This window comes from Mus caroli, chromosome 10 (genome assembly GCF_900094665.2).
Source record: "Mus caroli chromosome 10, CAROLI_EIJ_v1.1, whole genome shotgun sequence".
Classification (NCBI taxonomy): Eukaryota; Metazoa; Chordata; class Mammalia; order Rodentia; family Muridae; genus Mus; species Mus caroli.
Genome location: NC_034579.1, coordinates 121,395,240 through 121,409,049, shown reverse-complemented (window position 1 = coordinate 121,409,049; position 13,810 = coordinate 121,395,240). Strand labels below are relative to the sequence as shown.

Genomic DNA, 13,810 nt, shown 5'->3' with positions numbered 1-13,810 from the left:
CCATCAATGGAAAGAGAGGCCCATTGGACTTGCAAACTTTATATGCCCCAATATAGGGGAATGCCAGGGCCATAAGAATGGAAATGGGTGGGTAGGGAAGTGGGGGGTGCTATGGGGGACTTTTGGGATAGTATTGGAAATGTAATTGAGGAAAATATGTAATAAAAATATTAAAAAAAAAAAAGAATGCCCATAAGTACTTTGAAGGACAGTCTTTTGGAGGAAACAAAAGAAAGACACAGGATCCCTAATCTCCCATCACAAGACTATTTAATCAAGGTACAAGTGCTATTCAGAGGGGTGGGGGGGATGGGGGAGGAGGGACTGCAGGGCGAGGTGCTACAACCTGCCCATCACCCATGCTCCTTGAACAATGTGTGAGTTTGCCACAGCAACAGAAAGCAAAAGCATTATGCCCAACACAAAATCAACTGCACAGAAAACATCTTATTTCCTATTTCCTGCTATTATTTTTAATCATTATTGTCACTATCATTTATTTAAGACTTTTGTAGTTTGCTAATTTTCTTATCTTTTATCATTTCATGCATGAATATAATGAATTTGGCCTTCTTCACCTCCCACTGGCCTATCTCAACATACTCCTTCACCCACCAAAACCCTTCTTCCAAATAAATCCCTCAACTTTCTTAATTGTTGTTGTTGTTGTTGTTGTTGTTGTTGTTGTTGTTGTTGTTTAGTTATGTTGATTGGTTTAGTTTGGTTTGTTATCTTCTTTTGTTTCCCATTGAATTTCAGTAGACATTTTTAAATTTTTATTTTATTTTAATTTATTTTTTACACTTCATATTCCATTTCTCTCCCCACACACACACCCTCTGTCTCTTCCATATCCCACATCTCCTCCCTCCCCACCCTGTCTCCATGTGGATGCCCCCACCCCCACCCCACCTGACCTCTAAATTCCCTGGGGCCTCCAGTCTCTTGACGGTTAGGTGAATCATCTCTGAATGAACACAGACCCGGGATTACTCTACTGTATGTGTGTTGGGGGCCTTGTATCAGCTGGTGTATGCTGTCCTTTTGGTGGTCCAGTGTTTGAGAGATCTCTGGGGTCCAGATTAATTGAAACTGCTGGACTTCCTACAGGATCGTCCTTCTCCTCAGCTTCTTTCAGTCTTCCCTAATTCAACAACTGGGGTCAGCTGCTTCTGTCCCTTGGTCAGGTTCAAATATCGGCATCTGACTCTTTCAGCTGCTTGTTGGGTCTTTCACAGAGCAGTCATGATAGATCCCTTATTGTGAGCTCTCCATAGCCTCAGAAATAGTGTCAGGCCTTGGGACCTCCTCTTGAGCTGGATCCCACTTTAGATCTGTCACTGGACCTTCTTTTCCTCAGACTCTGCTCCATTTCCACCCACAAATCTTGATTATTCCCATGAGCATGGATGAGCCTGCCACAGTCTTATCCCTTACCATAGTCAAGCCCCACCTCAGAAGCCCTCCAATTTCCTCCACAGAGGTTTGGTCATGCCACAGGTATAGCCAATTCCATATGGGCTGAAAAACTTCCATCTCCTGTAAAGACAAGAAGTCCACCACGTCATCAAAGTAGCAAACCACATCTGAGGTAGCCAATGAGAAATTAAAATCCAAGGAGATGGAGGTTCAAATTCCTTATCATCCAAGCATGGTGTTATGAATTGTCTTAGCCTCGGTACTAGAATGCAGTGATTATCAGGTAATTGTCATTTCCTCTGGGAAACTCCATGTTCACACAACTACTACCAGAGTCTCAGGGCCCTCATTGTTCCCAGCACCCCACTGGGCTAATTAGGGCTTCATGCATGAAGATACAAGAACATTGTTTGCAGGATCATGAACATCTTGGCAGTGGCTACTGAAGTAAAGAACATGACACTTCTTCCCTCATTTGCTGATGGCTTCTTGTTAGATTCCTCAGAGCCTTTTTGAACTTCTTTACCACTCTCCTATTAAGAGCTCAAGTTAAAGGTTCTTGGCAACTACTACTGCTCATTAGCACACTCTTGATGTGGGTCTCCTGAGATTTTTCACTTCTTTCCTCAACTGACAAGTCTAGGGTCTCCTCTGAATTGAGTTGTTTAAATATGCTTTAGAGTTGAGCTCTAGTGAAATGTCCTTATAGTCTGAGTATCAGAGGGCTGAGAAAAGATCACTTGAGCTCATAGCAAGAGCCTGTTTCAAACAAATAGGCAAATTAATAAGACTGCTGCACTAAAGATGTTCAAATCTGCTAATCAGAGAGGAAGCACATAACCAAACTCAAACAAATTAGAACACAGAAAGTGGGGCTCTGAAGACATACTCCTTTGTGGGGATTTTATTAACGTTTTATTAATTCACAACTTGAATGAGTCACAGTAAAGAGATGCTAGATGGGCAGCTATGAGTAAATTAATACATTTATGTTAACATGGAAGGAAGTGACAGATGAATGCTAAATTGATACATAGAAAGATGAGTAGGCTTGGCCTATTAAAGTTTCTTAAATTTGTGAATTGTTGTGAATAATTATTTCACTAAAGAGCAACGATGGACAAGCAGGCAAGTTAAGCTTTACACCACTTTCCATCCATTCCTGTCTCTTAAGTCACGATGCTTCTCACAGACACTCAGGATTAGAATCACACAGAATTTGTTCTACAAGCCAAAGGTACGTATAGTCTGACTTTATAGCTGCATTAATATTACTTATTGTGATGTTAAATCATGAAGTTGTACCTCTTTTTATTAAAACACACACTTGTTTTGCAACATTGAAAGAACAATGACAGACATAAAACAAAATGGCTCCAGTTAATGATTTCTACCTTCAGATATGTGTGACTATGCCTGTAGCAATCAAATACATCTTTCCAAATGAGTTCAGTTAAAAGTTTTTCCATTCATTTTTATTGATCTATAATTCATTTTGTAATTCATAGATTGCAAAAGTGTTATATTAATGGAAGTTCACACTGTTTCCAACTTTTAGCCAGGCATGACAGTGCATACTTCTAAGCTCAGTACATAGATTCTTGGGAGCCTGATGCAGGAGGTAGAGGGAGATTGAGGCCAGCCTGAGCTACACAACACAAATCTGACTCAATTTTTTTCAACTTTTATTATTTACAAAACCAAAACAAATACCTTTGCAAAATTACTAATGCAGAATTATACAGAATGTACACATAGTGTTTCAATGATAACATGGAACTCTTTACAGATATAATAATAGTTACCAGGAGATGCCAGAGGCTGGAACTTCAAGAAGATTGGACTCTATGTCTTGTTAATTGTACATTCTTGGGGACAACACAAAAGATAGGTCCCTGAAGTTTCAGATATACTCAGGAATGGGTCATGGAGTCTCCTTATTACAGTGATATTGAAAATCAAAACAATATAAAGTACAAAAGATTCTTGATAGTCAAGGCTTCTGAGTGGAACACTAACCTTTCTGTAAAAGAGTAACAGGACCAGTGATGTGGAGTACCTTTCCTGTTTCTGTGCTGAGACTATTCTATATGAGAAGGAAAGAGACAGCACCCATCCAGGAGACTGAGGGAATATGAGAGGAAGTCATTGACAAGTCCCTCCCCTGACAGGAGAATGCAAAGCAGTACCTGAAAGTCCCTCCTGAAATCATTTGATCTCTTTCCTTACCTAACACTTCACTAGGTTCCCTGACAACTAAACACAGGGATAATTCTGTAACAAAATAAGCTTTATACACACTGTCTTTCCAGCCAATTTCCAATGCTGTGTGGGACAGAACTGATGTTTCCTCCCCAAGTCCACTCAGTTCATCTGTTCACAAGGTATTCTTTGCTGTGTTCTCATACATAAAACTGTTCTTGATCCACTGTAACACCACTTTAAGAAACATCTGTAATGCTCTCTTTGTTTCCATGAATTGCTTTAATGTATGTTTGGATGTAATATCCTAATTTACCCGTCAATTTTTAGAATTTTCTCTGAGTATACATCATTCTATGTTTTCCAGCTTTTAGAACAAGAGATATGATGCTACTGTGTTGTTCTACCTAGGTATGAGTTGGAGTTTTGTCCCTTACAGTTTTTGGTAAAATTTCTTTTTTTTTTTCTTTTTTTTTTTCTTTTTGGTTTTTTCAAAACAGGGTTTCTCTGTGTAGTCCTGGCTGTCCGGGAACTCACTCTGTAGACCAGGCTGGCCTTGAACTCAGAAAGCCACCTGCCTCTGCCTCCCAGGTACTGGGATTAAAGGTGTGCACCACCACCACCCGGCTGTTTCTTTACTTTTTACTCTTGACATATTCCCATATGCTCTGGAAAGATTCTGCTCTGGTCTTGTCTATTTAAAGTCCTAAATGCTCTCTGTGTTTAAGAGTCTATTTTGTTCTCTTGGTTTGGAGTATTTCTACTATAATTAAATTGAATAAAATATCTATGTCCAGTGACTGTATCAGCTCCCTCTTCAACATCAGTGGGTCCTTAGCTTTGGCCTCTTGAATTTCAGACTTCTTAGAAATTTGAATCAAATTCATTCCATGTTTCCCTTTCTATATGTCAGAATATGTTATCATTCCAACTTTGTCCTCCATTCTAAAAATTTATTCTTCTGAATGATCTTTTATTAATGTTTTCTGCTATTCTGCTTTTAGTTGTTTGATTCTTCCATTTCTAAATTTTCTGTTTAGTTCTTTCTCAGTTTAGTTTCTCCATTTCCTTGCTCAATCCTCCTTTGTTTTTGTTGAATTTCTCCAAGTTATTGACCTTTCTTTTTTAACTTTGGTAACTTTCTTGTCTAGGTGTTGAATTGATTTTCTTACTTTGTTAATGAGTTTATTTGAGTCACCTATAGTGTCCTTGACCCTTTTATAAATGGACTCTGCATTTCCTCTCTGATCTTTCATCTATGTTCTAGTCCTAGTGCCTTTCTTTGTATTGAGATTGTAAGAAACAGCCAGAGATTTCCACAGGTGAAGAGCCTGCCTTTGTCTAGTTGTCAAGTATTCCTCTGGAGCTTCAGAATTTGGAGGCTCTACAACACTGTAGGGCAGGTAGGTGGCTCAGAAGTCAATTGACCTGAGCTCAGACTTGAGGCTGTCAAACTCAGGGTTAATCTCAGCTAAAACCTGCTCCCTTCCTGAGGGTGGAGTTATTCACTTCACTCTCTGAGCCAAGCCTCCTGCAATTTGTCAGCACCTGGCCCTCCTGCTCTCCATTCTTGCTCCCTTAAGCTGTGTCTCTCTCTGAGGCTGTAGCTGGTTCAATTCAGGTTCTCTGATTTCTAGTGATTCTTAGTTCTCAAACACCAACGGTATCTCAGTTTTGAGTAATAGGGTTTCTCTAAGAAATGCCATCTGTGGTGGTTTCAATATGCTTAGCCCATGGGAAGTAGCACTATTAGGAGGTGTGGCCTCATTGGAGGAAGTGTGTCACTGTGGAGGTGGGGCTTTGAGGTCTCATATGTTTGCTCTCATCTGGCCAGTATGATCCAGAGCCTCCTCCTGACTGACTTCATGATGATGATGAACTGAACCTCTGAAATTATGAACCAGCCCCAATTAAATGGTTGCCTTAATAGAAGTTACCTCAGTCATAGTGTCTCTTCACAATAATAAAAACCTAACTAAGACACCATCCTTCCACTGCTCTCTAAATCATACAGAATGGCTACTTATGACCCTAAATTGCAAAGTAATTACCATGTCACCAAAATGGAAAGATGCAATCAAAGCTGTTGAGGGCTTTGAGATCATCCTGACGTCAGAACTGACAAAGAATTCTCATCTGACTTGATTTTAAATAAGAATCAGCTCCCCCACCCCTGCCCACTATCATAGATCCTCTAGGGTGGAGCTTCAGTTGTCCAGTGAGCTCTTTCCCATGCATTGACGTGTTTTTCTCTACACATTTAGGTACCCTATCACTACTGTGCACAATTTCCAAAGCTCTCCTTTTTCTCCTTCAGAAGTTATTGTCTTTCTTATTCTGACTCTTCTTCACTGGGTCACACAGAGGCAACTTATAGCACATTATCTTATTCATAAGTCTCAAGCAGAAATATCTTTTAAAAAATGGTGAATGCAGAAGATTGTGTCAAAATTATACATTGTGTTATCTACTGCACATACCTTTGATAAGGAATTGAGAACTCCAGAGTTATGGAAAAGACTCTAGGAAAAGTCAAATAAATGTGGCTCTTATAATAGTTCCATAAGTATTCAGAAAAATACTCCTCATCTAAATGAAAGCTAATTCCTCAAGTTCTCAAAGTAGAATGTAAACAACCCCATCTATCTAAAGTTTTCATCAGAAACTCTTAAATGAGGTTTGTATCTTTTGACTTTAAATTTTGTTTTCTAGCCACAATAAAACCACTTACCAATAAATATAAGTACAGGACAAATGCAGGAACAGTAATCTAACAGAAGATGCATCATCTGTTCTTTGGATGATACCATCTAGGATGGAAGAAATGGGACATGACAAGGAGATCCCCAAAGCCAATGAACAGAAAGGATGCTGGTAATGATGGACCACAAACTCCAAAACTCAGATGGAAGGTGGGACTTTTCACTTAACTATAATTTTAATGAAATTATTTGCCTACTAAAAGGTTCTTCAATTGTGAGTTAACCTCATTTCTTCTCCCACTGGAGTCAAGTGAGTAATATAGGCAAGACATCATTACAGAATTAATTAACATAATAAAAGATCAAAAGTACAAGGATGCTTCTATTGTGTATTCTCTGATAAACTCACTAGGCTCCAATCCAACATCAAACAATTGGCCTTGGTTAAACTAAGTGGATCAGTCAGAAGACAAAACTAAATGTCCTGGGAAAGTGACAGGTCGAGAGGAGGGGTGGGTGATAAAGGAGGGTGGGAGAGAAACAATAAGCAGAATGCATTATAAACATAAATGAAATTGTCAAAAAATGTAACTGAATTGTTTTTGAGTAGAGGCTAGTTCAAATGAAACTTAAAAACAGAAAATAATTTGGGGTGTTTATTTAGAAGAAAAGCATGTAGAAATTATAACTAAAAAAAAAAAGTTTTTTTAAGAAAAGCACCATAGAAAATTCTCAGGCTAATAAGATGGCTCCTGCAGCCTGAGGGAAAGATGTTTGCTGCAATTCTATAGAAAAAGATTAACCCATCTTAAATATTCTAGACTCCTGTCCTATCACTGTCTCAACCCATCTGTGTATTCACAGGCAGCCAGTGTTAGCCATTAAAAATCAGACTTTGACTGAATTCATTCTGCTGGGACTCACAGACGCCCCAGAGCTTCAAGTCTGTGTTTTCCTATTTCTCCTCCTCACATACATACTCAGCGTTCTGGGGAACCTGACCATCATCGTCCTCACGCTGCTCGATTCCCACCTCCAGACACCCATGTACTTCTTCCTCAGGAACTTCTCCTTCCTCGAAATCTCCTTCACATCCACGTTTACTCCTCGAGTGCTCTTCAGCATCTCCACAGGAATCAAGACCATCAGCTTTGCTGGGTGCTTCACTCAGTACTTCTTTGCCATCCTCTTTGGAGCCACTGAGTTTTACCTCCTGACTGCCATGTCCTATGACCGCTATGTGGCCATCTGCAAGCCCCTGCACTACACCACCATCATGAGCAACAGGGTCTGCACCCTGCTGGTCCTCTGCTCTTGGATGAGTGGGTTCTTAATCATCTTATTGCCAATCATCCTGACCAGTCAACTGGATTTCTGTGCATCCAATGTGCTCAATCATTATTACTGTGACTATGGGCCCCTCATAGAAATCGCTTGTTCAGACACAAGGCTGCTGGAACTCTTTGACTTTGTCTTAGCAGTGGTGACCTTGATTGTCACTCTGGTGCTGGTGATTTTCTCCTACGCACGCATCATCAGGACCATTCTGAAGATTCCATCTGCACAGCAGAGGAAGAAGGCATTTTCCACTTGTTCCTCCCACATGGTTGTCATCTCCCTCTCTTATGGAAGCTGCATCTTCATGTACATAAAGCCTTCAGCCACAGAAGGGGTTGCCTTCAGTAAATGTGTAGCTGTACTCAATACCTCAGTTGCCCCTTTACTGAACCCATTCATATACACTCTAAGGAATAAGCAGGTGAAGCAAAGCTTCAAGGATATCACTAGGAAGATTGTAAATCTCCAGTGAATCAGATGACCCCAGACTAAAGGGGAGTTCTGGGCAATTGTTATTGAGTCCATCCTCACAGACACTCAAGGCCAGCCTCTCCTCCCAGTTAATGCATCACCTGAGATGAATTTGCCATGAAGACATTTCAACTTTACATTTTAGACTTTTAATGATTTTTGAGCAAGATATATGTAGTGAGAATTTTGTTTTTTGTAAAAAAAAAAAAAAAAAAAAAAAAAAAAAAAAAAAAAAAACTAAAACTAAAACTAAAACTAAAACCAGCTATGTTATATGTAAAGTGTTTTTGTTTTAATCCCAGGTGTAAGATATGGGGTTGCTTCAGATTCTCCACAACAGCAGACTATTAGCCTCGTGCAGTACTCTGACAGGGTGTGATTCTGACAGCTGCAGATAGTTTAATTCTGAAGTCTCTGGAAATGGAAAAAAATGCCAGAGCCGAGAGAGTAACAGCACTGAACAAAGAGGACGAAGAGGAGGAGGAGGAGGAAGAGGAGGAGGAGGAGGAGGAGGAGGAGGAGGAGAGAGTGGGGAGGCATGGCTGTTCCTCCTACAGGTTCCTGCTCCTGCTACTGATCTTGCTGGTGATCCAGAGAAAAGAAACAAGAAGTTGGAAATATCCTAACTATGAAGACTGGACTTGCCCCAAGGAACCCCTATCCATCAGGAAGTAGTTTAAAGAGACCTATGCCCCCTTTCCCCTCTAACCTTTCTCTCTTACCTAGTGTTGGAGTATTGGAAGGAATAAGGGTTGGAAGGTGGTAAAGAAAAAAGAACTGAAATAAAATTTTAAAATATGGCTACAGATATTTAAAAATATGTGCAAAATGAAAAGTGTTGTTCTCCTCCTGTCTCTCATAATATAGCTATTTAATAGAGAAAGTCATTATTTGTTGTTAAATATGCTTGCTACAGGTATTTTAAACAAGTATAATATAGTTTAATAGGTACTCAGTTTGGAAGCCAGTGACTAAAGGCACTTGCCATCAAACATGACAACCTGAGTGCCACACCTGGTACTAACATGATAGAAGACTCCTGCAAAGTGTTCTGAGACTTCCACTCACAAGATGTTACACATGAGCATATACACACACATATACACACACATACAAACACACTCACAGACATACACCTATACCCACCACATACACATTCACACAAACACACACACACATTACACATACACACAAAATATATGTAAAAAAGTAAGTTCTTAGTTTTTATATTAGCAACACATTATTTTTGTTCAACTATGAGCAGTATTCATAATAAAAATGGTAAAATTGTATGCAATAGCTTCAAATTTTAGATATTTACTTTTTATTTTAATTTTTTATTCTCTTACATGTTATTTATTTATTTTCTCTATATCACCCCATTTGTGCTCTCCCTCTCGCTCCCACCCACCCCACCCCTGTGTGTGTGTGTGTGTGTGTGTGTGTGTGTGTGTGTGTGTGTGTTGGTAGGGAGGCCCAGAGAATATGTGAACATCAAGGGACAAGTTGCAGGAATCAGTTCTCCTCTTCCACAAATTGGGTCCCAGGTATGGGAAAGAAGTCATAGGGCTTGTCCTAAAGTGCCTTTATCCTCTGAGACATCTCACTGACCTTGTGTTTCTTTTAAGTGCACCTGAAAAGGTGAAGGGTGTCCCTCTATGTTGCCTCAGCCCTAAGGGTGCCCTGTTTACATGGAGAAGTGACACACGATTAATCCCAACATGCAAGAAGCAGTTGCAAATGGAACTCTATAAGTTCAAGACCAGCCTGGTCTACATAGTGAATTCCACGCCAACCAAGGTGACATAGTGAGGAAAAAATACAAATAATATGGACGATCATACATGCAAACTTCCTGCTAGTTCACAACAGACACAGTATTTGGCTCTTTATGTCACCTTGTTCCCCTAAACCTGAACCTAGTGTTCAAATGTGTAAACATGAGTCCTTGTTGTAACATTCTAAATGCTTATGTTTTTGTCAGATGAACTAGAGACAAATTAAGTGCCATCAGGACAAACCATGAGATTCAGCAACTGAAAACCATGGTCACTCAGTGTACCAGCCACCTCACTGTGCTGTATATCACAGATCCTGACACAACCATTATCTGAAGCAGTGACAAGAAACTAAGAGTCCAGGAGAGAGGACAAAAAGCAAAAGGTCAAACAGACAATATATATGGTTCTCAGTCACTTGCAGTTTTCCAGATTCTATGCCAAAAATGTTCACATTTTTGTCTAGGGGAGAGGGGCTTCCTGCAGCCAACTACTTGGAATTAGAAGAAAACTCCCAAGTCTAGGCATACATAGGTCCTACATCCATAGATATATCTATTTATAATTTTCCACAACACCGAGATGAATATGAGAGTAAAGCCTCGCAGACACCATTGCAAGTCAAACCTCTCATTATGCCATCTCCAGACTGGTCATCTAGGGAACGTGAGCACTAAGGTATGGAATTTTCAGTTCAGTGGGTAGAAATAGAAAAATTACACTGAGTGGGATGACCCAGAACCAGAAAGAGAAACTGTGAATATTTACTCTGTGACTTCAAATTCTTAGACATCTGTGTTTAATTCAGAGCCTCTGTGGAAGTCATATTATCAGAGGATGACCAGCAGGAGGAAATGGAGCACTTAAGGGGGTGGGTGATAAATAGAACACAAGAGATATAAAGGAAGAAAGGAGAATAATGGGTGAACACCAAGTGAGGCAAAGAATGTTAAAGCAAGCCAGAGGAGGAGTTGAGGACACAGGATATCTGAAAAAGTTACATGAAAGTCTACTATTTTATAAGCTTCTTTTAGAAAGAAAGAAAAAGAAAGAGAGAGAGAGAGAAAGGAAGAAAGGAAAATATTACATATGTGGCAGTTGTTGAATGCTGGAAAGGGAGAGTCAGGGTTGTAACCCCTAGTAGGATGACCCTGACCTATTGGGTGGACCACATACTCCTGTGCACAGAGCCAGCATTGACTGAACTCAGTGCATTATTAAAAAAGAAACAGGGGACATGGAGTTGGGAGGGGAATATGGAAGGATGGAGTCCAGGAGGATTTGGGATAATGTGGTAGGTGAACATGATCAGAACAGTTAGGTTTAAAATAACCCTCCAAAATGGCCTGCTGATGACAGTGTTCTAAACAGAAGGACTTGAGCCAGGTAAGCAGAGGCCTAAAAACCTCCCTTAAATTGCCAATAACCTCCCTTAATCTTGCCCTGAAAGTCAACTACCTTAGGCAATGGCATCCAGCTCCTAATCAGCCTGAACATCCTGTATCAAGTTCAAAGACCCCATCCTGCTGACTGTCATACAAAATCTGCTTGCTTTTCCACCATTTTACTCTGCATTCTGCTCTTCCATCACTCTGCCCACCCTGAAAGACAGCCTTGGCAGTTTGATCCCCAATAAACCTTTCTTTCTGCATACAAGATGGTTCAGTTGGGTGGTTTCACTGTGTCCTCCCTTACAAGAATGTAGTATATGCATGTGTAAAATTCTCAAATAGTATGTCAAATGTATATTGTATTTTATGTTTTTATGTTTTGTTATTATCTCTTAGAAGCCTGTTCATTTCTCTTTTTTCCTTTTTACTTAATCTTCTCTCATATATTACATCTCAACATTAGCTTCTTCTTCCTCACCTCCTCCCAGTATCTCCCTGCCATCTTGTCTTTACCCCCAGATCCACCCCCACTTCACCTCCCATTAGAAAAGAGCAGGCCTTCCAGGGACATCAACCAAATATATCATAACCTGTTCTTGTCTAATGAGCAACAAAAAGGGAGTAGATCCAGATGGGAGGGAAGGTGGGGAAGAACTGGAAGGAGCAGAGGGAGGGAACATGTTTTCAGATTATATGAGAAAAAGATCTGTTTGATAGAAGGGAAACTTTAGAGGAGGAAGAAAAGGAGGAAAAGGAAGAAGAGGAGGAGGAGGAGGAGGAGAGCCTGTTTCTTCAAGATCCCAGTGTAGACTGAAGATCAGCTGAGACAGTAAATCTCATGGACTAGACAACTAGATTCCTGGCCTTTCTGTTGGGCGACAGCCATTACTGGACTAGTCTAACCACAGCCTGTAAGACATTCTAATAAATCCACTATATGTGTGTGCATATGTATATATGGGAACTATACAGACACACACACACACACAATTCTGTTCCTTTAGAGACCCCTGAGTAAAGCACGTCACTCTCTTCCACTGACATGGTTCCCACAAGGCTATTACTCTGTGACTCGTGCATGGCAGCAGCTTTCTCATGGGTCCATTTGGAGCACTGCCCCTAGTTTCCTGATAAACTTAATTCTTGATACTATTTTTTCCAGAAGCTAGCAAACATTCCCTGGGCCTGAGTCTCTAGGCAATCCTTTATCCCCCAATGTCTCCACAGAGTCACTTAAACAAAAAGTGCATTCCCAGATCTGGTATAAAGTTGGAAAAAGGGTCCACAACCACACTTCAGACAAAATGCAAGCAGTGAGACATTCAAGAGTTGACTGTTCCTAGATTCTGTTGCTTTAAACAAGGCAACATCCTCAGGAAATACAGGTCAAGTCTAGTTGGAACAAGTGATTGGTTCAAGAGAAGAGTTAGAAACTCTTTCAGACAACCACCCCAGAAGCCTGCATCTCTGCTTTGTGAGAAATGGGGAACAGACTAGTATTAGGACTAGTCTAACCACAGCCTGTAAACCACTCTAACAAAACCGTGTGTGTGTGTGTGTGTGTGTGTGTGTGTGTGTGTATGTGGTTTTAGTATAATTTGGAATCAGATTTCATGATACTCCTAGCATTGTGCTTCTTTCTTAAATAGGCTTCAACTATATATATTTTTTGTGTGCTTCTGTGAGTTTTGGGATTGTTTTTTCTAGTTCTTCAAAAGGAAAAATGCCATTGGAATGTTGATGAGGATTTCTTTTAATAGTGTAGCTATTTTCACAATTTTAATTCCACAAATCTATATTTTTTATTGTGGGTATGGGTGTGAGTTGTGCATGATAGTGGGTGGACACACATGTCATGGCACAATGTGAAAGTCAGGTGATAGTTATGTGGTGCTGTCCTCTCTGTCTACCTTTGCGCAGGTTCTAGAGGTTGGTTCAGGTTGCCAGGCTTGTGCAAGAAGTGTCTTTACTCACTGAGATATCTCTCCAGTCCTCTGTTTCTTCAGTGTTAAATTTTTCATGGTAGAAATCTTTCATTTGTTTGGTAAAGTTTATTCCAAGGGGGCTTGTGCGTTTGCTGTGTGTATGATGTTGTATTGTGACATGTTTTATACTAGTGTCAGTGGGATCTTTTTTCTTGTCTTTTTTAGCCCATTTATTATCAGAATGTACAAGGGCTACTGAGGTGCTTTTGTAAATATTTATTTTATTTATATGAGTACACTATAGATGTCTTCAGACATACCAGAAGAAGTCATCAGATCCCATTACAGATGGCTGTGAGCCACCATGTGGTTGCTGGGAATAGAACTCAGGACCTCTGGAAGAGCAGTCAGTGCTCTTAACTACTGAGCCATCTCTCCAGCCCAGCTACTGAGTTTTGTATCCTGAAATTACACTGCAAAAAAAATTTATCAGTTCTAACATTTTCTGGTGAAGTCTTGAGTGTCTCACCCATAAAGGATCTTATCTACAAATCAGGGGACTTTGGCTTCTTAATTTCCCATTT

General features: G+C 40.1%; 1 protein-coding gene across 1 annotated transcript; it reads left to right on the top strand.

The window, feature by feature from the left end:
- Positions 1-6,436: 6,436 nt before the first annotated feature.
- LOC110302776 (olfactory receptor 6C4-like) lies at positions 6,437-8,133 on the top strand. Its single transcript, XM_021173512.1, has 2 exons — positions 6,437-6,495; positions 7,188-8,133. Exons 1-2 carry the CDS (start codon positions 6,437-6,439, stop codon positions 8,131-8,133), a joined length of 1,005 nt encoding a protein of 334 aa, XP_021029171.1.
- Positions 8,134-13,810: the final 5,677 nt, after the last annotated feature.